Source organism: Petaurus breviceps, unplaced genomic scaffold (genome assembly GCF_028583685.1).
Source record: "Petaurus breviceps papuanus isolate PSGF00001 unplaced genomic scaffold, PetGlider_PUasm1.0 176, whole genome shotgun sequence".
In the NCBI taxonomy this organism is placed as follows: Eukaryota; Metazoa; Chordata; class Mammalia; order Diprotodontia; family Petauridae; genus Petaurus; species Petaurus breviceps.
Window position 1 is genome coordinate 13,531,264 of NW_027185771.1, and position 24,791 is coordinate 13,556,054.

Sequence of the window (24,791 nt, forward strand, 5' to 3'; positions counted from 1 at the left end):
TGTGTGTACTTAAATATTTACTGAATGAATATGTTATGTATGTAACAGATGATGTAAAGAGAGATGGTACTCAGGTTTATTCTCTGTACTCCATTTTCATGCTCAAAAAGCATTAAATTTGAAGTCAAAGGATTTGAAATCAGCAAAGGATTTGAGTTTGAACCTCTCTGGGCCTCAGTTTCCCTAGATGTAAAATCAGGGAGTTGGACTAGATCATCCCTGAGGCCCCTTCTGGTTCTAGGCTTAGGATTCTAATGAACTTTCTCTCTTCTACCAGCACTTACACTGGGGGATCTGCCCAAGAAACCTATTTTAACCATCTGAATAACAGCAGCACCCCTATCTTGGATGTTAGGAGTACCTTAGTTCTCATTACCATTTGCTTGTCTTTGCTCACCACTCCTCCATGTCTGGAATATCTTCCCTGATCCTCTTTACCCATCCTACCCTGAGAAAGTGTTGTACAGTGTTGTAAGGGCATGGACTTAAAGGCAGGAGACTCCTGAGTTCAAATCCCAACTGCAAAGTTTACTAATTGTGTGACCACGGGCAAGTCCCCTTGTCTTCCGGCTCTGTTTCTTCAAATTGTAAAACGAACCTAATATAGACCCGTAGTACCTATCTCATTAAGGTCATTATAAGGATCAGCTGAAAATGTCTGTCTTCTATTACCCATCCCAAGTTCATTGTGAAGCTTTTCCTGGTCACCCATGGAAACCTCTTTTCTTCTTCCAACTCCAGATAATTATTATCTGTGCTATTGACTGGCATTATTGGCTTCACCAATAATTAATATTAGTTCCTATGTATGTATATATGATCCCATCCAACTACATTATCATCTCTCTGAGGGTAGGGGCTGTATCCCCCACAATTCCTAGCACCCAGTCTTGCACATAGAGATTCAAACATAGTGGACTGATTAACTGATTCTTGGCATTCCGTTTAATCCCAAAGCTTGAAATAGAGCTTTCAATACATTTTTAAATGTGTGCACGCATGCACGCACACACACACACATGCACAAAATATCTATGGCAGGTTTCCATCTCAGATCTACTTGTTCAAAGTTCATCACTATACATGATGCTACTTAATTCTCTTGGAAGCAAGCAGAATCTTGGAAGATGAGATCTGAATGCAGACCCTTTGAGTCCAAACCCAACATCTGTGCTATAGCACATACTGGTGGGGGTGAGAGGGAGACTCTTAGTGAGGCAGAAAAAGCGGTTTACTTAAGAGTCATGACATCTGAGCCTGAATCCTAGACCTGCTACTTAATGGTTATGTGACTTGGAACAAATCATTTAACTTTTGGCCCGCAGTTTCTTCATCTGTAAAATGGGTAAATAATACTGTATTCCAAGCTTCATTGGGGCTAAGGGGAGGTAGTGTAACGTGCTTCCAATACATGGAAATGCTGTAAGCTAAGATTATAATTAGTAATAATAATGCAAATTTTAAATCTGATCTAGAATATGCTCCCTTTGGTACAATGAACATTATACTTGGAAGCCCTCTTTATTACTTAAGAGTATGCAGAGCTAAACCACACTAAGGGAATGGGTTGGGAAGGGTTCCTTTTTTTTTTTTAATGCTGTCTGTTAACTTTCTTTTCCAAACCCCTTAAACCCGAGATAGGATACCAGTCTGCTCTGCAGAATGATCTAGTTTGTGAGCTGAATGTTTATGGCCTGCCAGAAAGCTGGAGTAGCAGGAACAAGCAGAATGAGAACTTCAAAGCCATGTGTAACTGACCCCGAAGACCGAGGGACCCCATCCTCTTCACTTCCTGCAGGCAGAAGGATTTCTGCTGGGGAGTCAGCTGGAGGGGGATCCCCCCGTTGTTATACATGGTGCAGTAACTAATCACTTCTTCAAAGGCTCCCTTCATGAAGTAAACTTCTTCCTGTTCCTTGGGGAAAGAAAAAACCCAACAGCTCCCAAACCAATCCTTTGAGCAACTTAATAGCACCTATCCGCAAATTAAAATCAAACAAACAAACAAACAAAAAAACAAAAAAACAGTTGTCTCACTATTCTAGGACTCACTTGCCCTGACTAGTAGGTCATAGGATTGAGAATTTTAGACTAGGAAGGGGACCCCACAGATCATCTAATTCAACCCCACTTTATAGATGACAGAACTGAGGCCCAGCAAGGGGAGTGACTCCCCTGGGGTCCCCCAGCATTAGAAGCAGAGCTGGGACTAGAATGTTGGGTGCCTGGCTCTTCTCTGTTATCACATCTGTAGTGGCAAAATCTTTCCCTGCCCTAGTCCCTGAAGGAGGAGGAGGTTACTTTGCTCAGGAACTCTGGTGGGAGGGAAGACAGGCTCCTACAGAAGGAAATATGCAGTGGGATGACCTCTATCGTACCCTTGCAGTGGGTGTGGAGAGATGAGATGATGGTATAAAATTCTGAGACTGAGTTAGTGACCCTATGTAATTAATAATTGCTCTGGATAATGATCTGATTAACCTTCACTGTTTATTGGTATTTTCTTACTGGATAAATAAAAACAGACTATTAGAGCTGGAAGAGATTGCAGAGACCATCTAATTCCAACCCTCTCATCTTACAGATGAGGAAACTGAGTCCCAGGAAGAAAGAGTAACTTCCTCTAAGTCACAGAGTAGTGGAATCATGACTAGTGCTCAGACCAGACCTCCAGACTCCCAGCTGTGCATTCTTCCCACCACCTGAGATGGCTCCATCTACAGGATAGCATTTGTCAGGTATCTCAGCCTTCCCAACAAGTGAAAACCTGAAGAATTTAATCTTAGGGTACCCATATTAGATTTTTCAAAATGTTCACCAATCCAGACCCTGCAGTCTTCACGCCATCATGTTTCGCTGGTACCCCTGAAGATTGAGTGACATCCAAATGCCGTTACATTGGTGGATCTCCACACAGACAGTGGGCTGTGAGTGGTCACTAAGGGCTCTGGTATATCGATGGAATTCTGTTCAGTGATCGAGGAAGACTGAAAAATCACTGGTTGCAAAATTCTAATTTGTTGCCAATTAATCTGTCTTGTTCTTCTGCTAAATTCCTATTCCGATGCCGTGTCATGGTGTGGAGGAGACCTCAGGCTCTTGTGGGACAACACAAATGATGCAAGGCCTTCTCCTAAGTTGCAGAGGCTTCAAGTCCAGGCCTGTGGTACATCCATTATTCTAGGACCAGCTGAGCTAAATGAGGAGGGGCTCATCAGAGCTGCCGAGATGGTCAAATAAGACGTGGAATGATTTAGGGAGCACTATCCGATGGAAATGATGAATCCATAAAGTCCTGAAGTATCATTAATGTAATTATAAAGGGTTATATAAGCATAAGAAAATAATAAGCTATCTTTTTGTAACCTTTTATAGTTTACAAGACAACTTGCCCACAACAGTATTATGAACTAAGGATAGCAAGTATTAGTCCCATTTTACAGATGAAGAAACCAAAGATCAAAAAGGTTTTGACTTCCCCAAGGTCGTACAATAGAGATAATAAAGTAGGCATGCTGAAAGGGAAAAAGAAAATCACCTGAGGTGTTTGGTTATACCAAAATATGAGAGGACAGCACTGAAGGATGCCCCCCAGGGCAGAAGACTGAAGTCCCAAATGAGGTGGAAGAACTAGAAAGGTCTGGCTTTACCGAATTACCCCCAAATGAAATTATATATATATATTTTAAAAAATAAAGAGGGGTGCAACCAAGATGGCAGTGTAGAAGCAGGAAAACTCTGTATGCTCACCCCATACCCACCTCAAATACCTATAAAAATGACTCTAAACAAACTTTAGGGCTACAGAACCCACAAAGTGACAGAGAGAATCAAATCTCCCGCTGAAGGCAACCTGGCAGGTCAGCAGGAAGGGTCCATTGCAGCACACTGGGAGCAGAGCCCAGTCCCATATAAGAGCCCATGGTTTTAGCCCCAGAGTGGCCACAACCAGCCATGGCTAGAGAGACTTTAGGAGGGTGGATCACCAGCAGCTGTGACAGTTTCCAAAATTTTCAACCCATAAATGCCAGAGACAAAATGAGAAGTCAGTGTGGACTTTGGGAACAGGGGGTCCAGGAGTGCCTTCTGGCCTCTGCCCCCAGAGGGAGAAGTGGCTGAGGTGCAGCAGCCACTGCTACATAGCTACTTCAGAGCTCCTGCCTGTAGATTGTAGGGGGACCAAGCAACCTTTCTGAGGGGTAATTGCTCTTGCTTTAACCTGCTTGGATCTGGATTGCGGTCTGTGGTGGAGGTCCTGGGGTGCGTGACCAGGTGCCAGAGCCTGTGGAGGTTTCAGAGAGGGCACCCAACTAATAGCTCCAGCAACTGCAAAAACCAAAGCAATGTGGGACAAAGCCCTCCTCTCTGAAAGTAGAGTTCTACTGTGGCACAAAGCTCAAAAGTCAAGTAATTGAGTGGCATCATGAGCAAGCAAAGGAAACAAAGCAAGCACAGTAATCCGACTTTAGATTCATATTTTGGGGACAAAAAGGATCAAAGCATGGAACAGGAGGAAGACAGCAAAGTCAGAATTTCTGCACCAAAAGCTTCCAAGAAAAATATGAGCTGGTTACAGGCCATAAAGGAGTTTAAGAAGGATTTTGAAAACCAAATAAGAGAAATGGAGGAAAAATTGGGAAGAGAAGTGAGATTGATGAAAGAAAATCATGAAAAGAGAGTCAACAACCTGACTGAAGAAAATAACACCTTAAAAAATAGACTAACTCAAATGGCAAAAGAGGCTCAAAAAGGCAATGAGGAGAAGAATGCCTTAGAAAGCCTAATTGCCCAGATGGAAAAAGAATCTCAAAAGCTCACTGAAGAGAATAATTCCTTCAGAATTAGACTGGAGCAAATGGAAGCTAGTGACTTTATGAGAAATCAAGATACTATTAAACAGATCCAAAAGAATGAAAAAATAGAAGGCAATGTGAAATATCTCATTGGGAAAGCCACTAACCTGGAAAACAGATCTAGGAGAGATAATTCAAAAATCATTGGACTACCTGAAAGCCATATCAAAAAAAGAACCTAGAAATCATCGTTCAAGAAATTCTCAAGGAAAGTTGCCCTGATGTTTTGGAACCAGAGGGCAAAATAGAGGTTGAAAGAATCTACCAATCACCTCCTAAAAAAAATCCTAAAAAGAAAACTCCTAAGAATATTATAGCCAGGTTCCAGAGTTCCCAGATCAAGGAGAAAATATTACAAGCAGCCAGAAAGAAACAATTAGAATATCGTGGAGAAACAATCAGAATAACACAGGATCTGGCAGCTTCTACATTGAGGGATCAAAGGGCCTGGAATATGATATTCCAGAGGTCAAAGGAGCTGGGATGAAAACCAAGAATCACCTACCCAGCAAAACTGAGTATCATGTTTCAGGGGAAAATATGGTCAGTCAGTGGAATAGAGGACTTTCAAGCATTCTTGATGAAAAAAACCAGAGTTGGATAGAAAACGTGACATTCAGATACAAGAAGCAAGAGAAGCTTGAGAAGGTAAACAGGGAAAAATCATAAGGAGATTATCAAAGTTGAACTATTTACATTCCTACATGGAGAAATTATAATTGTAACTTATGAAACTTTTCTCAGTATGAAAATAGTTGAAGGGAATATAAATGTGTGTATACATATTATATATGTATATATATGTATACATACATCTCTATAGGAGGGTATATGGGTGTATGAATACATATATGAGTATGTGTATATATGTGTACAGGTAATAGATACATAGACAGAGGGCACAGGACCAATTGAATAGGAAGGGATGATACTTAAAAGGTGAAATTGAGAGGTGAGAGGGGAATATAATGAAAGGAGATGGGGAGAGACAGAATGGGGTAAACTATCTCATAGAAGAGGCAAGGGAAAATAATTACAATGTAGGGGAAGAACAGGAAGGCAAAAGGAAATGGGTCAACCTTACTCTTATTGAATTTGGTTTAGGGAGGGAATGACATATATGCTAAATAGGGTATCTAGCCCTACAGGAGAGCAGGGGTTAAGGGGATGACAGGGGAAATGATGCAGTAGAGAGCAGGTTGGGGGGGAGGGAAGTTAGAAGCACACACTTTTGAAAAGGAACAGGATCAAAGTAGAGAATAAAACAAGTGGGGTGCAGGATAGGAGAGAGGGAAATACAGTCAGTATTTCACAATATATCCATTGTGGAAATGTTTTGTGCAGCTACACATGTACAACCTATATGGAATTGATTATCTTCCCAATAAGGGTGAGTGACAAGGGAGGAAGGGAAAGAATCTGGAATTCAAAGTTTTAAAATCAAATGTTTAATATGTGTGTATATATATATATATATATATTTTTTTTAACATACAACTGGAAAATAAAATATACAGACACTGGGGTATAGAGATAAAGTCAGAGGATGGGAGAGGATATAGGAGAGAGCAGATTGGGGAGGGAGTATACAGTGGGATCACTGTTTTGGGGTGGTGGGTAGGGGAAAGAGGGAGAAAATGTGTAACTCAAAATCTTGTGGAAATGAATGATGTAAACTAAAAAGAAACATAAAATTTAATTTAAAAAAAAAATAAAAAATATTTTTAAGAGTATATCTGTAATGAAGCTCTTTAAAAGATGATCTGGCAGTATGACCTCCCTGACCAATGTAAGGTTTCAGATTATCTTTATATCTATCCTATTAGTAAAAATACGATCACTCACATGAAAATGCCAACCTCTAAAAGGTCCTAGTCTCATGCTCTGTATTGTCTTGGCAGGTTGTTTTTGCTTATTTAAAAACAAAAAGTTACTCATATAAATAAAACCACAGATAAAGTGTGTGCCTGACCACCAGGAGTCATGGATGTCATATGACATGCGGACATCCTCTGAGAGGAGGATGCTTTGGCTTAAAATGTTCATAAACTCCAAAGACAGGTCTGAAACGAAGTGGAGGCAGAATGTGTATACACACACATGTATATATGTATGTTTATATAGGATATATTTTATATGTTTATTATATTTATGTATTAATTATTTTAAGGGAATATCTGACTTCTAACAGTAGACATTTTTTAATCCTTTTCTATTAGGATAAGCTTGGGATAGAAGAGGTTAAGACTCATAACTGAATCATGTTGGATAGGATGTTAGAAATCATCTAATTCAACTCTTATCACTTCACAGAAAAGGAAACGGAATCCCAGAGAGGAAAGTGATTCATTCAGCCATGCAGTGAGTTAGTGTCAGAACTGGTACTGAAAGCTCTCCAAAGGAGCTTCAGCTAACTTCAGATTGCCCATCTGTTCTGAGATGTTGGGACTATCTAGATATGTTACTCATACAGATCACATGATTTCACATGGCATCTCATCAAGTCCCAAATCACTATCAATGAGAATTTTTTTTTTTAAGGCGGAATCTGGAAACTAGAAGTTAGTATGGCATAATACAGAGAATATGGGAGTTGGACTCAGGGGACCTTCATTTAAAGCTTGCCCCACTCAGCTTCTGTTACTTAAAAAGTGCATGACCTTGGATATGTCCCACTGGGCATCAATTTTCTCTATAAAATGTTTTTTTAATTAGATTATTAGACTCTGACGTCCCTTCTAAAAGAACAGTTTGCTTTCTAAAGTTCTGTCACATTGTATGGTCTAAGAGGTCTTTCATCTCTGATACTGTATAATTTCTCTTCTAGTTCTGAATCCTGTGATGTCACAGTAGCATTTTTTCTAATATCTTATACACTGTCAGTTATTGAATTTCCTGGCTGTCAGTTCTGTCCTTTACGATGGCACCAGGTAGTTCAACATGGCTAAAACACCATTGTTATTGCTATTATGAGAATGTACAGTGGGACTTATACTCCAGGGGGAATTTCAGACCTTGGGTTCAATATGTCAATTCAATCCAAATCAACAAACACTGATTAATTTCCCACAATTTGCAAGGCATGGGATAGAAGGATGAAGTGGCAGGCTGCTCTCAAGGTGCTTACGGTCTACTAGGGAAGATAAGATGTAATTAGGTTTAATACGTAACATGTAATTGTGATACAAGGTAGAATGTAATAGGGACAAGAGATCCTGCCCTATGGTCATCTACTGAATTAAATTACTCCACTGGTTATATGATTTTAATTCTCAGCACTTAACTAAAATTGGCCCCTCTCAACTACAAAATCCAGTGGCCTTTTCTCCCTCCTCATCATACTTAAGCTCTCTGAAGCTCTTGAAACTGTCCACCATCCTCTTGTCTTGAAGAATTGCTTCTCCTTTAAGTTTTGTTTTGTTTTTAATGTCTCCTGGTTTTTCTCTTACCTATTTGACTGCCTTGACATCTCCTGTGTTGTATTTTCCTTACCCTGATGCCTCATTGTGAATGTCTCTTAGTTTATGTGCCCCTTCCTACAGGAGCTCATGATCTCCCTGTAGTTAATACCTTCACCTCTCCTTGGAATTTACTTTGTGGCATTATGTATAGATTTTATATGTACTTTTCTGATACAGCATGTTTCCCTGGAGTAGACTGGAAGCCTCTTGAGAAGAGGTGTTCTTCTAAGGCTTCATGAATGAATGAATGAGATCACTTTTGACTGGAGTAGGTGGGAAGTCAAGGCATGTGTACATATAGGAGGTAATATTCTGAGCTAAATTGTGAAGGAAGAGAAGTACTTTAACAGGTAGAGAAAAAGAGAAAGTACATTTCAGACGTGGGAGATGACTTGCATCAATACACTGATAAAATGGGAAAGAAACAGTAGCCCAGTTTGGCAGAAGCAAAGTATGTGTGAAGAGGAATTGGGAAGAGGAACTGAGATTGGAAAATTGGGCTGGGGCCAGATTTTGTCGGTCTCTGAATGCTAAGCTAAACGGTCCGTATCTTATTCTAGAGGCTACTGAAGCTCATACTAATTTGAAGGGCAAAACTTTTAATTATCCAGTCATTAATCAGGGATAATATTTGCTCAAAGCAATGAATCATGGAAGCTGTAAATTGCCATGAGCTATCATGAGCAGGAGGTGAGTGTGGGGGAGGGCATTCCGGTGAACATCAGTGGGAGGAGAACCAGAAGTGATTTTGTCATTGAAGCTACCTGAACAGAAAGAGGAAATAGATGAGTTGGGGAAACAATACAAGCCTAGAACAGAAGCATGATATGGTAGTGTTGAGGGACTTCAATTTTCCAAACACAGACCAGCCAATCACTTTTTGACTTGCCTTGATGATAATTTCCTCCTTCAATAGGTAGAGGAGGCACCAAGGGGAAATTCTTTACTGAATCTCATTTGCACTAACGAAGGAATTAGCTTCTGGGGTGGCGACAAACAACCTTCCCATCTAAAGTCTGTGATAAAGGAGAGGAAATTTGAGCATAATTTGACATGTACCCTAGGTTTTGGGAAAACAGATTGAAAAGTTCAGAGGAGAGACATGGAGTTCCATGGACTAAAATTCCATAGAGGCAGGCCAGGAAGAATGGGAGATGCTCTGGGGTGGCTAGGTGGTGCAGTGAATAGAGCACCGGCCCTGGAGTCAGGAGGACCTGAGTTCAAATGCAGCATCAGACAACAACACACTTACTAGTCGTGGGACCTTGGGCAAGTCACTTAACCCCAATTGCCCTGCCTTCCCCCCTCCAAAAAGGAAAAAAAAAGATGCTCAAGAACAAAATTATGAAGACATAAAAGAAAAATGGGAATTTTGTGAAGAAACAGCTATATGGGGAATATAGCATTAGATTTTGAAAGAGATGCACAGAGAAGGAAAGGTAGGTAAGGAAGATGAATATTCAAGTGTGGCACAGTCCTGGAAAAACAGTGTCAAGATTGCTAAAGCTGAGACCAAAATAAGCTAGAGACCAAGAGAGCTTTGAAAAATGGAAAAAAGGGGGGCGGCTAGGTGGCACAGAATAGAGCACTGGCCCTGGAGTCAGGAGGACCTGAGTTCAAATCTGGCCTCAGACACTTAACTAACTGCGTGACACTTAACTAAATCTGGCCTCAGACACTTGCTAACTGCGTGACCTTGGGCAAGTCACTTAAACCCAGTTGCCCTGTTTCCCCCACCCTCCCCAAAAAAGCCAAAAAAAAAAAAAGAAAAAGAAATTATAGGGGTGGCTAGGTCGTGCAGTGAATAGAGCACCCACCCTGGAGTCAGGAGGACATGAGTTCAAATCCGGCCTCAGACACTTAACACAAAAACTAGCCATGTGACCTTGGGCAAATCACTTAACCCCAATGCCCTCCAAAAAACAAAAACAAAAAAATTAATGGAGAAAAGGATGGAAGGAAGGATGGGATCTCTACTAGGAGTGGATGGGGGCAATAATAACAAACAACAGAGAGAAGGAAGAGCTTCTTGATTCCCCTTGTTTTTGTTTACTCTGCCAAGGAGAATGGCCTTTGCAATGGAAATGATAGAACCAAAGAGGCTCACATGGAGTTAATATTCAAGTAAGAGTTACCAAGTTGCCCTTGATGAATCCCAGTCCCTTGGCCAAGATGAGCTACAGTATTGGAAGGACCAGCAAATGGGACTGCTGAGCTACTGTCAGAGATATCCAGAAGGACATGGAAAACAGGGCAGTCACCACCCACCTGGAGAAGGGCAAGTCTTCTAGTTTTCAAAAAAGAAGGGAATAGAGTCTGTAGATCATAGGTCATGACCTTAACTTTGAACTCCTAGGGAAAATTATAGACAGGGGAGGTTAGTGAAAGTCTAGAAATGGAAGTGGTGACTCCAAAAAGTGAGTGACATTCCATCCCAATCTGGTCATGCCAGATCAGCTGTTATTTCTTTCTTTTACAGAGCTGATAATCTTGTAGCTGCCAAGAATACCATTGACATAATTGTTTTTAGCATAGCACTGGGTCAAATGCCCCCTACTATTTTTGTGAAAAACATGGGAGAGGTGTGGATTAGATGGATGTTCATACACTTAGATGGTTTCAGAACTGGGAGAATGGCCAGAAGATTTGTTTGGGGCAGCTAGGTAGTGAAGTAGATAGAGTGCAGGGCTTGGAATCAGGAAGACTCATCTTCATGAGTTCAGATCTGGTCTTAGATGCTTACTAGCTGTGTGACCCTGGGCAAGTTGCTTAATCCTGTTTGCCCCAGTTTTCTCATCTGTAAAATGAGCTGAAGAAGGAAATGACAAACTACTTCAGTATCTCTGCCAAGAAAACCCCAAATGGGGTCATGAAGAGTTGGACACAACTGAAAAATGACTGAACAGCAAGAGGATTTGTTAATGGTTGAATGTCAGTATGTCCGAAGTCTCCAGTGGCAGGATCCATGACTCCGTTCTTGACCCTGGATTGCTTAACACTTTTATCAGTGACTTGGATAAAGGCACAGGGGCTGTGCTCATCCAATTTGTAGATATGCCAACCTTGGAAGGACATGTGACACAGTAAATGACAGTGTCTGGATTCTAAAGGATCTTGACAAGCTAAAATTGGACTCAACCCACTAAGATGAATTTCTGTGGGGATACACATAAAGTCTTGCACTTGGGTACAAAAGAATCAAATTCAGAGTATAATAAGATGGGGGAGGCATGGATAGACAGTAGTTGAAAAGTATCAGGGGATTTTAAAGGACTGTAAGTACCACATGAACCAGGGGTGTGATTAGCAAAAAAACTAATGTAATCATAGGCCATGTTAGGAAGGGCACAGCTTCCAGGAACAGGAAGGTGACAGTCCCACTGGATTCTGCCCATATCAGACCTCATGTGGAGTTTTGCATTTGGTCTTTGGTTCTGAGAACCATGATTTTTAAATGGACACAGATAAACTGGAGAGTTACCCTCCAGGACGACGAATGGCCTTGAGTTCATAACATATGAGGACTGATTGGAGGAACTGGGCCTTTTAAGCCTGGAGAAAGAACACTTCAGAGAGATGCTAAATGTCTTCAAGTATTTGAAGAGCTGTCATACGGAAAGAGTAGAAGTTGCAAAATAGACAAATTTAAGCTTTAATGTCAGGAAAAACTTGTCAACAATTGGAGCTCTCCCAAGGTGGAATGGGCTGCCTTATAAGGTGGTGGGTTCTTCCCAGCTGGAGGTCTTTGAGCAGAGTCTGGATGACCACCAGTCAAATATGCTAGAGTTTAGGTGGAGGGTGGACTTTTTTTTTATTCTGGAAAACTTTTTATTGTAGGTGGAATGGGACACAGCAAGTTAGATGATCCCAATTTTGTTGGCAACATCTAAAGCATCATAGTCTGGAGCAAGACGGACATAGGCCTTCTTCTCTCCATCAGGCCAGATCAGTGTGTTGACGTTGGCCACGTCAATGTCATACAGCTTCTTTACTGCCTGCTTGATCTGATGCTTGTTGGCCTTGACGTCCACAATGAAGACTAGGGTGTTGTAGTCCTCAACTTCTTCATAGCAGACTTGGTGGTCAAGGGAAACTTCATGATGGCATAGTGATCGAGCTTGTTTCTGCAAGGGGCACTCTTCCGAGGGTATTTGGGCTGCCTTCGAAGTCTCAGTGTCTTGGGTCGCCGGAAGGTGGGGGATGTTCGGATCTTCTTCTTTTTGTGGCTATGGACACCCTTCGGTACCACCTTCTTGGCCTTCAAGGCCTTGACTTGGCTTCTGTCTTGAGGGGGACAACAGCTTCCATCTTCGCCTTCGGCTCCATCTTGAGGGAAAGGGCTGGAGGGTGGACTTGATGGCTTCTGAGGTCCCTGCCAACTCTCAGATTCTGTCATTCTGAGTACGCAGGTGTGATGCCTATTATAGAGCCCAAATCAAGAATCACAGAAGACTCCATCCTCTTCAGTTCCTACAGGCAGAAGAATTTCTGCTGGGGAGTCAGCTGTCCCTTTAAGCTCCATGATGGCAGGGGACCAGGTCTTCCCCATCTCCACCAATTCAAATACTAAGAGGGAATGACTTTGAACAATGTCAAATCCTCACAGCCAACTTTCTCCTCTGTAGCAGCTAACAGAGATATGTTCTAGAAACTTTATCTTCATTCCTATTTCTTTTCATAATTTTAAGAAAACAGAAATTTATAAAAAAAAAGAAAACAGAAACTTTACCTCATTTTTAAGGCTGCATTTTACTGCCATCCACTTCTGTTCTGAGCTAAATGGAATCTCTTTTTTTCGGATGTAGGAATCTTTTATGTCACTCAAATCCATCTAAAATAATGAAAAAATGTGAATGTTGGAAAAAAGTAAATGAATCATCACAAATTAATCTGGAAGCAAAACTCTATAAAGTTGAATTATTCATTATTCAAATCATCTGACATGGATGAGAAGTCAAAGTATTTGTCTCCCAGAGGCAGAGAGGCCATTTTGTTTCTTTTCAATGCACTTAACTATTTAAGAGAGATTCTGGGTCTTAGAAAAGATGCTTTTTTGGGAAAAGAAAAAAAGACTTTGTCTGAAGCAGTTTTATTATTCAATGGTTCTCTCTCCTAGACTTTCTAATCTTTTCCCAATGGCAAAGCCTCGTGGACTTGGTAATAACTTGCAGCTTTTGAAAGGCCAACCACAACAGATACTAGGGATTAAGTGTGGCTTTGTTGTGGTTTGGGAAAGTGAGGTAGAAAAGAGGGAGGGAAGCTTTTAGAATTCTCAAGATTCAGCAATTTCCCAAAATTATGTGTGACAAGTACTAGATTAGATTCTATTATAAATGCCCAGATTAAACCTCCTAAAAAAAACTTATTGGGACTGGTCAAATTTGGAATGAAGAGGGCCTGAGTTGAAATCTTGGCTCTTCTACTTACTAGCTGTGTGACCTTGGGCCAGTCATTTCTCTTCTGATCCTCCATTTCTTCATTTGTGAAATAATGGAGTTGGACCAGAAGTTCTCTAAGGCCCCCTAAGTCTCCAAACCCCAATATCCTAGGGTGGTGGTTGTGATTTTTATGAATATCTCTCTTTTCTACAGAAGCACATTTTCTCCATGTGAGGCTAAAAGTTGACAAGGAGTTCCAATCCTGGCATTGTGTGAGGGCAGATTATTATGTTTTCTTCATAGCTGCATCCCTCACCCACACAAGGTTTCTAGTATAGTGCTGAGCACATAATACGTCAATGTTTGCTGAACAAGTAAATGCCTGAATTTCTCTAATTTGGGCAGTGTGGATTTCTAAAATAGTGTTTTGAAGTGTTTGAAAGGGGTTGAATAAGTTATAAGTAGTTGTTTGTGGAAATCGGCTCTTGTAATTTCCCTGGAGGTGGAATGGAGAAGTAATGGAATTCTAAATTCTAAATTCTAAATATTAAAAATAAATAATTAGAATTCTCCCCACCATTTTCTTCCTCCCTGAAGTATTTATTGGAAAGGTGATTGATTCTAATCTTTACTGCAATAGGACACTAGAGAGATAAAACAGGTGGGCCAGGCAGAGGAGAAGTATTCTGCACAGTAAGCACCTTTTAATTCTCTTTCTTCTTCATTCCCTCTCTCCCCTCTTTCCCTTACACTCTCTTCCCTTCCTCTTAGCCTTCATTCTTTTCCCTCCATCACCTTCTTGTCCTTCCTCCTATTCTCCTATTTCCTTTCCTCATCTCCTATTGTTCTCAGGCATAATCATTATTACTTCTAATAATAATAACCCATGGAACCAATGGATAAAAGCAATACCTACAAATAACTCATTCACTTCCAAGCAAGACACATCAGCATTAATCTATCAAGGAGACAGGGCAGCTAGGTGGCACAGTGAATAGAGCACCGGCCCTGGAGTCAGGAGGACCTGAGTTCAAATCCAGCCCCAGACACTTAACTAGCCATGTGACCTTGGGCAAGTCACTTAACCCCAACTGCCCTCCAAACAAAAAGCAAACTACCCCCCCCCCAAATATGTCAAGGAGAAGGCTATTGACAAATATATTAAACAACTTACTGACATTCTGAAATCCAAACTGAATGGGAAGAACAGACTCAATGCAAGACCAATAGAATGCCAGTCTTAATGAACATGTATTATAAATGGACTATAAGATATTGAGAAAGCACCATAATAAAAAAAAAAAACCTATACAATATTAAGAAATAAAGATAAATAAGAAATATAGAGCCCATCATCCTAAGGTAATACAGAAAGATGAATGCTCCCAGATGCCAAAAAGGAGGGAAAGGATTGAGGGACATTCTTTGAGCACCTGATGAACAGGTCAAAAACTTACTGAAATAATTTTGGATTAAGTGTTGAATGAATGGCAGAGTCATGCATATTTGTTAAAACAGATTTATAATAATAATTAAGGTCTACTACTAAAAACTACAGAAGGGTTATCATTAAGACTTACTAACCAGTCGGCTATAAAGGTTTAGAACATACTGAAGACCTAGCCTGATGTGACTCAGTGTCCAGAATTATACATCAGAAGCTTGTTATCTTTCATGGACCAACGGAAACAAATACCCATACCATATAGACCTCCACCTGTAAACTGTGTGGGATCTAGAACTTTATCCCAGTTATCTTGCACAATCAATCAGACAAAACATTGATTCAAAAAACCTAATAACATTTTAGATAGATGCCATCATCCAAAATACAATCCCCAAGGTACATGGAGGAAAAACCTTTCCAAAAACAGAGGGCTGACCTAGGGATTCAAAGTCACATGGAACTGGGATGAGGTACATCCCATCCCTGTTTACTTGCTTGCTACTGGAATTGTGCTGAGGGTACTGGTATTGCGCCTACGGAGCTGAGCTAATAGCCTAATGCTATTATTCAACTACAAAAAGGGCACTATTTTACCAACCTGTGCAACAGTCCACAGAACAGGAGACATGAAGGAATAACAGAATAGCAACTTGTTAGCGACTTTTTTATCGAGTTGGGGAAATGGGAACATGAGAGGATGGTGATAATAAAAATGATCCTTTCAGAGCCTAACCCATTGTCCATATCATGGGGGAGGGGAGTGGAACAAGGACTATATATTGCTTTTTGCCAGTGGCATCCTCAGCGACAAGTAACACAGTATACTGCTGACCAGTACAGGGCAACCATAAAAAACAACTTCATTCCTACACCTAGCTTAGATGAAATGAATAAACTGAGAATCTACTAAGATGTGAAAAAAAGGGAAAAGGGAAAAAGACTGGGGATGGAAAGTCTTTACTTAATGCAAATTTCAGAAATTATACTAATCATGAAACAGATGCCGAAAACAGCAGAGATGCCTCGGGTGATTTTGAAAGGGCAAACATAGACTGGAATTCTGCAAATTCCTTTTTGCATGTGAAGGCATGAAAACAACTAACAGACCAATTAGACCAAAACAGAATAATTTCCAAAAGCTGGTATTTGTTAACCATCACTAAGGAACACATTCTCCTATAGAATTTAATCAGCAGCTGAATTCAAAAGTCAAGAAGTTAAGGAGATACAAAGTATTGAAGAAGTATAAAGAATAAACATTATTCAACATTAATTGAAAACTTTACAAGAAAGAATAGAGAAGTAAAGAAATCAGACAAAGAGGGGAATCCCTGAAAGATGATGTGAAACTCTAGCTTCTCTACAAAACTGGAAAGCAGTTGACTCATATTGACTCAAATGATTCAGTCACATGAATCACTAACAAAGCAGTAAGCCAGCATCTTCTCAGATGGAAGCCTGATCCCACCTTTCTTAACAGAAGGCCTCACGTATTACCAAAAGATTAGAATACCAGTCAACCTTCCAATAGAGTGCAATGATGTGTTTGTGTACTTCATACAAAGCAGTTATAGCTTGTATCACCAAAAAGAAAACCCTATAAACTAAAACCCCAATATCTTGCCTGAAGAGCAGCAACAACAATAAATGTACCCCAAATTCCCAGGGGGATATAGTATAACTTACTATTCATTTAGTAATTATTGAATAAAATTCCCCGAAGTGCTACCATAGTTATGCTGCCTTCATTGATCATTACAAAGCCTTTGACTCAATTCTGCACTCATAACTTATTCATGTACTACAAATATATAACATTAACCTAATTATAGTGAGAATGCTAAAGTATTTGATGACTGCATAGAAAATTTCTCCATTTAAAATACACTACCCAAAACAATAATATTTGAAAGATGACAAAACAGGAAAATGATAAATGCTGGAGAAGATGTGGAAAATTGGAACACTAATGCGATGTTGGTGGAGCTGTGATCTGATCCAACAATTCTGGAGAGCAATCTGGAGCTATGCCCAAAGGGCTATAAAAATGTGCGTACCCTTTGACCCAGCAATGCCACTTCTAGGGCTATATCCCAAAGAGATCATACAAATGGGAAAAGGACCTGTATGTATAAAAATATAGCAGCTCTTTTTGTGGTGGCAAAGAATTGGAAATCAAGGGGATGCCCTTCAATTGGGGAATGGCTAAACAAGTTGTGGTATATGAATGTAATAGAATACTATTACATTCTATAAGAATATATGTGCTATAAGAAATGAAGAGCAGATGGACTTCAGAATAACCTGGAGAGTCTTGTATAAACTGATGCTGAGTGAGGGGAGCAGAACCAGGAGAATATTGTACACAGTTACAGACACATCATATCTGCAATAACTTAGATAGACTGGGCTCCTCTCAGCAATGCAAGGTTATAAGACAACTCCAGAGGACTCATGATGAAAAGAGATATCCACATCCAGAGAAAGAACTCCAGAGTCTGAATGCAGATTGAAACAAACCACTTGCTCCCTCTCTTTTGTGTTTCGATTTGTTTTGTCCCTTCTTCCTTGTTGTTCATTCCATCGGTTATAATTCTTCTTTACCACTTGACTAATGTTTAATGTGAAGGTATCTGTAGAATCTATATTGGATTGCCTGCCGCCATGGGGGGGAGGGATGGGGAGAAAATTCGGAACTCAAAAACTTGTGGAACTAAATGCTATAAACTAAAAGTAAATACATTTTTTAAAATGGATATGAAAAGTGGCATTTTCCAGGGAGACAGTTTAAGCCCAACATTATATAAGAGTTATGGCACCACCTCCCTGATGTTATGGTTGCCTTTGAGAAGGAAGGACAAACAGCAGCAACCTCACATGTCAATTCTTTGCAATAGTCAGTTGAACATGGTTTAAAAATTGGAGGATAAATGACTTGTCCCAAGACCATTTCTATCTTAACCCCATCAAAAAAAGATGAGATGACAATGATGATGATAGTAACTGATATTTGGATATTGATTTTTAAATGTCATGCAAAACATTTTACATGCATTATCTGATTCAGTCTTTGCAATTGTTCTAGGAAGACAATCATTATCCCTGTTTCATATAGATAAGTAAACTGAGACTCAGAGGTTCAATGAGTTGCATAGAGACACAAGCCAGTAAGTATCTGAGGTGACTGACACCAAGCCCAGCACTCCAGACATTACCTCATTTGAATTGTGTCTCCCCCATTGCTACCTCACAATGAGTTTAAAGAGATTGCCCAGGCCAGAATTATGTGCACTGTAGGGTAGGATTATAGAATCTGGTGCTGGAACACATTACATATTCCGACCTCTTCATCCTGAGACTTCTGAAAAATGGTTGCCCACAAAATAGAGATCTTCAAGTCAATCCACACCCCTGCTATATTGGTTCAGGGCCATTTTCTCTTACAAAATGAGCATTTCATTCTATGTGTAAATAGCCTAGAAAGTCTAGTTCTACCAAACAACCCAATCCTTAGACAAGTGCCAAATACAAAGAGACCCAAGCCCTCCTACCTTCATTGCGAGGGCAATCAAGGCTCCCTCCGTTGGCTGACCCATCACAGTGTTCTTTCTGATCACAGCATTGTTTGCCACACAGCCAGCCTGAAAACCAAGAATCACTACAGATCATTTTTAGCTAGGATATAGAGCTGAGTTCTCAGAGCCCCAATCTAGCTCAGGCACAAGCATGGGAAATACCAGTATATGACACTCTGCTACAATTTCTGAGATTGGGATTTTTGTCTCCTAATATCAGTTAGATGTTAATGTGGGGGAGGGAGTAAAGAGGGGTCTGGGAGTCAGGAAGGCCTGGATTCAAGCCTTGCCACCGACATGTACTGACTCTGGGACTGGATAAGTCACCTAACCTCACATAAGTCTCTAAGACTAAATTGCAGTTTCCCAATCAACATTGATAGAAGGAATTTCTTTACTAGGACATTTTGGTGTTAAAGAAAGAAATCCAGGTCTGCCCTTCCTCCCCTCAAAAAAAAAAAAAAATCCGAGAACACATGCTGAACAAATGCACAGAATGCCTAAGACCTGCCCCTGTCCTCGGGGAGTTTATACTTCATCTAATGGAACTAGACTAAGAGCAAGGCTTTAGTATAAAGTGTTCTCTTCACAACAACCCCATAAGGTGTGAGCATCATTATCCCAATTTTAGAAATGAGGAGCTGGACTCAGAGATGTCAAGTGTCTTGTCCAGGAGTCATACAGTGTAGTTTAAGAGCGTAAGAGCAGAGATTCAGAGTCAAGTCCCCAGACACCAACATCTGCATTCTATGTGTGTGTTACTACAATGCTGCCTTGACTGACCAACCCTCCCTCTACCATACCCTAGGTCCCTTCTGCTCCCACCTCCTCCAGCAGACTGACCCCACAGTTATCTCTCTCCTCTCAAATCAATCAATTGACCAATTGCCTATTATGTGCCAAGCACTGGGGATACAAACACAGAAAAGAAAGACAATCCCTGCCCTCAAAGGGCTTCCAATCTAATGGGGGCAGACAGCTTGCAAAAGGAAGCTGTAAAGCAGGTGGGGTGGGGAGGAAAGGGAAGGTACTTGCTTCAGAAGCACTGATGGGGAATTCCAAAGGACTGCAGCTGGGTGAGAAATGAAGATGTGGCTGGCCTCTGTGCTCTCCTTAAATGAAGGCTTGGGGAAGAGCTCTCCTCTCCAGCCTCTAATGGGAGGAGACCATGCCAAGGTGGGAATACTATGGCTTATGTGATCTTGCGGGATGATGATGTTGTGGCTAATTTCTCTCTATATACAATGGTTCCTTTCCTTCTGTGTACAAACACTTTCAGTTTTCTCCTACACTTAAAAAATCATCATTCAGGGCGGCCAGGTGGCTCAGCGAGTTAGAGCACCGGCTCCAGTGTTGAGAAGACCTGGAGATCGAACCCCGGGCTCAGACACTTAGCACCCACCCAGAAACACCTGGCCGTGTAACCTTGAGCAAGTTACTTAACCCCAATTGCTTAGGGGCGGCCATGTGGCTCAGCGAGTTAGAGCACCGGCTCCAGTGTCGGGATGACCTGGATCAAATCCGGGCTCAGACACTCAGCACCACACCCAGAAATAACTGGCCGTGTAACCTTGAGCAAGTTACTTAATCCCAATTGCTTTAAAAAAAAAAAAATCATCATTCATCTTTCTTTTCATAGTCAAACCCATTTAAAAAACTGTCTACATTTAACTATTTCCAATTCGTCTTTCACTTTTCAGTCGTTTGTGATATGGCTTCCAACTTTAGTACTCACCTCTCCAACTCTAGTCATCTCTTAATTGCCAAAACTGATGCTGTTTTCTCAGTTTTAATCATTCTAGATGTCTGCAGCATCTCACACTTTTGACAGCTCTCTCCTCTTGGATACTCACTTCTGTGTTTTCATGACACCGCTCCACTGCTACCTAAAAGACTGCTCCTTCTCCATCTCCTTTCCTGGATCATCAACAATGCCCTGCCCCTTAAAAGTGGGTATCCCTCCCCTCAATGCTCTGCCTTGGGCTCTCTTCTCTTTCCCCTACATCCAGTGTGATCCCAGCATGTCCTCTGGACTTATCAGCTGTACACATAAGACTCCCAAATCAATATAGCTAGCCCTGGTCTCTCCTCAATGCCAGTCCTATCACCAGCTGCTTGCTAGAAGCTCCACCTTGAATGTCCAGCAGCCATCTGAAATTCAACATTACCCCCAAGTCCACCTCCACCCTTTTCCAAACTTCACTATTTCTGTTGAATGCACCATCATCCTTTTAATTACTCAGCTTTGAAACCCTGGAGCGACATTTTACTTCTCACCCAAAAGATCCAATCAGTTTCCAACTCTTGTCAATTCTTCCATGATATCTCCTGAATCTCCACTTCTCTCCATTTACACTGCCACCACCCTCATTGAGGCCCTCATCACCTCTCACCTAGACTGCTGTTACATTTCTGTAATTGGTTTCCCCTCAAGTCTCTCCTTTCTCGTCTTGGGTCTACAGAGATTCCAAAGGGATGCTACTAAAGCCCATGTAGGACCACATCTCTGCTCTTCTCACTAAGGTCCAATGACTCAAGGATCGCATAAAACCACTTCTGAGTTTTAAAACCCCTTTAAATCTTTCAGACTTAGGATGCATTACTTACCTTCACTATTCTATAGTGTTCTAGAGTCCAGCCAAAATAGCGCTTGTACAGTTTTGGACACAGTCCATTCCATCACTCATCTGCCATCTCCATGTCTTTCCACAGGCTCCCTCTCATGTCTGCACTGACCCTCCTCCATATTTTCGCCTCTTAGAATCCCTGGTTCAGAATTCAGCTCAAAGGCGCCCTCCAACATGAGAATTTTCCAGATTCCTCTTAAATACCAGTGCTTCCCTGCCCCAAATTACGTTGGGCATACTTTGCATATATTACATGTCTATGTGCTGAGGGCAGGGACTTTTCATTTCTGTCTTGATAGCGTGCATGTGTAAGTACCCTGGCCCTGTACCACAGTGCTCAGCGAACGATAATTACTTAATAAATATTGGTTGTTTGAACACTCACACAGGAAGCAATTAAATGCCAAATTGTATGACCTTGAACATAATGTATGATTTGTACTTATGAACTTTATTGTGGAATCTTTCATTAGTAACTCCCCATTCATTCTTATTATTTGTATGGTCTTTCTGTCAGCTCAGGCTTTTGTAACTTGCTTTGCAACACCCTTTTCCTGATGGGGAACAATGCCACCACACCCTATTGTAGACAAAAAAGCCTTCTGTCTCAGCCATTAGTTTCACTAATAGAATATTTCTATAGCACTTTTTGGTTCATAAAATCATAGGATAACAGCCTGGAAGTGAACTTAGATCTCACTGTGCTGTAGCAGCCAGAAAGCTGAACCTGGGAGTAGGGAAGTTATGACTTCTGGTGCTGCCTGGTTACGTGACCCTGGTCAAGTCATTTAACTTCTCTTGGCTTGAGTTTCTTCATCTACAAAATGGGGGTAACAATGCCTGCCTCATCTATTTCATGGCATTGTTGTAAGGATCAAACGAAATTAATCAATGTAAAATATGCTACAAACTTTAAAGCACTAGGTGTCAATCATTATTGTAATAATCTGGTCCCAAATTCTCATTTGCAGATGAGGAAAGCCCAGACTGGTTAAGTGATTTGATCAAGGTTACATAGGTAGTATATTTACCAATATGACCACCCTACAGGGCAAGCAATACAAATAACTATTAACCCCATTTTATAAGCTTGTAAGTGAGGGTTAGAGAAAGGAAGGGAAGGGAAGAAGTAATTATATAGTGATTATTATGTGCCAGGGACCATGTCAAATGCTTTAACAAATACCATCTCATCTGATTCTCACAACAACCCTGCTGTTATTACTTCCATTTTAAAGTTGAGAACACTGAGGCAAATAGAGGGTAAGTGACTTGTTCAGGGTCACACAGCTATTAATTGTCTGATTTGAACTCAGGACTTCCTAACTTAGAGCCCAGAGCTCTACCCATTACCCCACCCTCAGCTGCCTCTGAGAGGGAATTGACTTGCCTCTAGTGCCCCAACTACTAAGTAGGAGAGTTGAAATTTGAACGTAGCTCTTATGCCCCTGAGGCCAATACTACCTTTACTTTATCACCCTATCTCCCAGCTTCAAACAGAATTTCCCTCCTCTCCCCTCTCCCCTTTCATGCTTACCTCTACTAATTTTCCCACTGAGACATTAGAAAATTCCTTTATGACTTCATTCGATGGTAAAAGACACACAGTGCCTATTCCATCATACCCGACGCCGCTTACCTAAGAGAGAGAATGAATCATATGTCACAACAGATTTAGCTTGAGTATTCAGCTAGCAACATCTGGGGCTTTAGACCATTTCTTCGAGTCCTGGGTTTTCAAAACAGAGTGGAAATGGTGATAAGTGATGATAGCACAAGGAGATTTTCTAGCTGCATCCTGGCTTTACACACAGTCTCCTGAATTCTTATCCCCTATATTCCAATCGAAACAGACATTTTTAAAACCCATTTTTATTTATTCATCATTAATAATAAACAATAGGCAATATGGCAGAGCAGAGAACCAGACTATCAGAAAGACAGAGGTGTAGACCTGGCCTCTGACACATTCTAACTGTGGGAGCTCAAGCAAGACCTTAACCTTGCCATGCCCAGGCAACTTGTTAAGACTCTTAAGTCCTAGAATAGTTGGGGGTCTACAATGGAAATCATGTGTCCTGGAAAAAAACAAAACAAAAACAAACAAACAAAAGACAGTACTTTGTCTTAGAGCACTATAATGTGCTTATCATATAATACATATCGTTATATTATGCATGACATAATATAGTAAGATAACAATGATATATTAAGAGTTATCATATTCCCCCTACTAGATTGAGAGCTCTGTAGCATCTAAACTAACTGACCACACACCCAGCATGGTATTCTTCTCATGGCAGGCTTAACAATGTTTGTTTTTACAAGGGTGCTAGCCCATGAGGTCAGTCTTTTTTTTTGCTTTTTGGAGGGGGGAGGGCAGGGCAATTAGGGTTAAGTGACTTGCCCAAGGTCACATGGCTAGTAAGTGTTAAGTGTCTGAGGACAGATTTGAACTCAGGGCCTCCTGACTCCAGGGCTGGTGCTCTATTCACTGTGCCACCTAGCTGCCCCGAGGTCAGTCTTAATAGCATATATAATATTACCTATCTGCTGCCAATCAATGTGGAGGCTTGGGAGCCGCCTTCTAGGAATGCATTTCAGACTGGTTTAGGTAGTCTATTAGTGGTTCCTTTTGGCTTACTGCGGGGTAAGAAAATTTCCTTTTAATTTGCTATTAAGCTAGAACTGAGTGTACAATACAAAAGGTCTAAAAATACACGATTTTGGGGGCAGCCAGTGAATAGAGCAGTAACCATAGAGTCAGGAGGACCTGAGAACAAGTCTGACTTCAGACTAGCTGTATGATCCTGGGCAAGTAACCTAGCCCCAATTTCCCCCTCCCCAAATCAATCAATCAATCTGTCTGTCTATCTATCTTTCTAAATTCTCTCTCTCCCCCACCCTCCCACCCCTCTCCAGCTGTCAAAAGCTACCTTCTCTAGCCAGCTACCATGTGTCCATGACCACATGGTACTGACCCTGCTTGTTCTGTTTATATTGTACTCTTATTGTATTGTATTGTTTATATTGTATTCTTATTGTATGGTATTGTATTGTAATCTTAGGTGAATGAGTTTTGGAGATAGAATGGACCAGCCTATGAACCCATGAGCTTTAACAGGTTAAAAGAGACCTTCTGGGGTGACCAGGTAGCACAGCGAGTAAGAGCACCAGCCCCAGAGTTGGGATGACCTGAGATCAAATCCGGGCTCAGATACGTACCACCACACCCAGAAATAACTGGCTGTGTAACCTTGAGCAAATTACTTAACCCCAATTGCTTTAAAAAAAAAAAAAAAAGAGGGGGCGGCCAGGTGGCTCAGCGAGTAAGAGCACCGGCTCCAGTGTCAGGATGACCTGGATCAAATCCGGGCTCAGATACTCAGCATCACACCCAGAAATAACTGGCCGTGTAACCTTGAGCAAGTTACTTAAGCCCTATTGCTT

At 41.0% G+C, this 24,791-nt stretch overlaps 1 protein-coding gene across 1 annotated transcript in view; it reads right to left on the minus strand.

The window, feature by feature from the left end:
* ATP2C2 (ATPase secretory pathway Ca2+ transporting 2) overlaps positions 1-24,791 on the minus strand; it is a 116,898-nt gene that overhangs the window by 14,913 nt on the left and 77,194 nt on the right. Inside the window, exons 14-17 of the mRNA XM_069085645.1 lie at positions 22,879-22,980; positions 18,691-18,780; positions 13,044-13,145; positions 1,759-1,915 (exon numbers count right to left, since the gene is read on the minus strand). Of these exons, the coding sequence (XP_068941746.1) occupies positions 1,759-1,915; positions 13,044-13,145; positions 18,691-18,780; positions 22,879-22,980 (451 nt within the window). The remainder of the gene's footprint in view (positions 1-1,758; positions 1,916-13,043; positions 13,146-18,690; positions 18,781-22,878; positions 22,981-24,791) is intronic.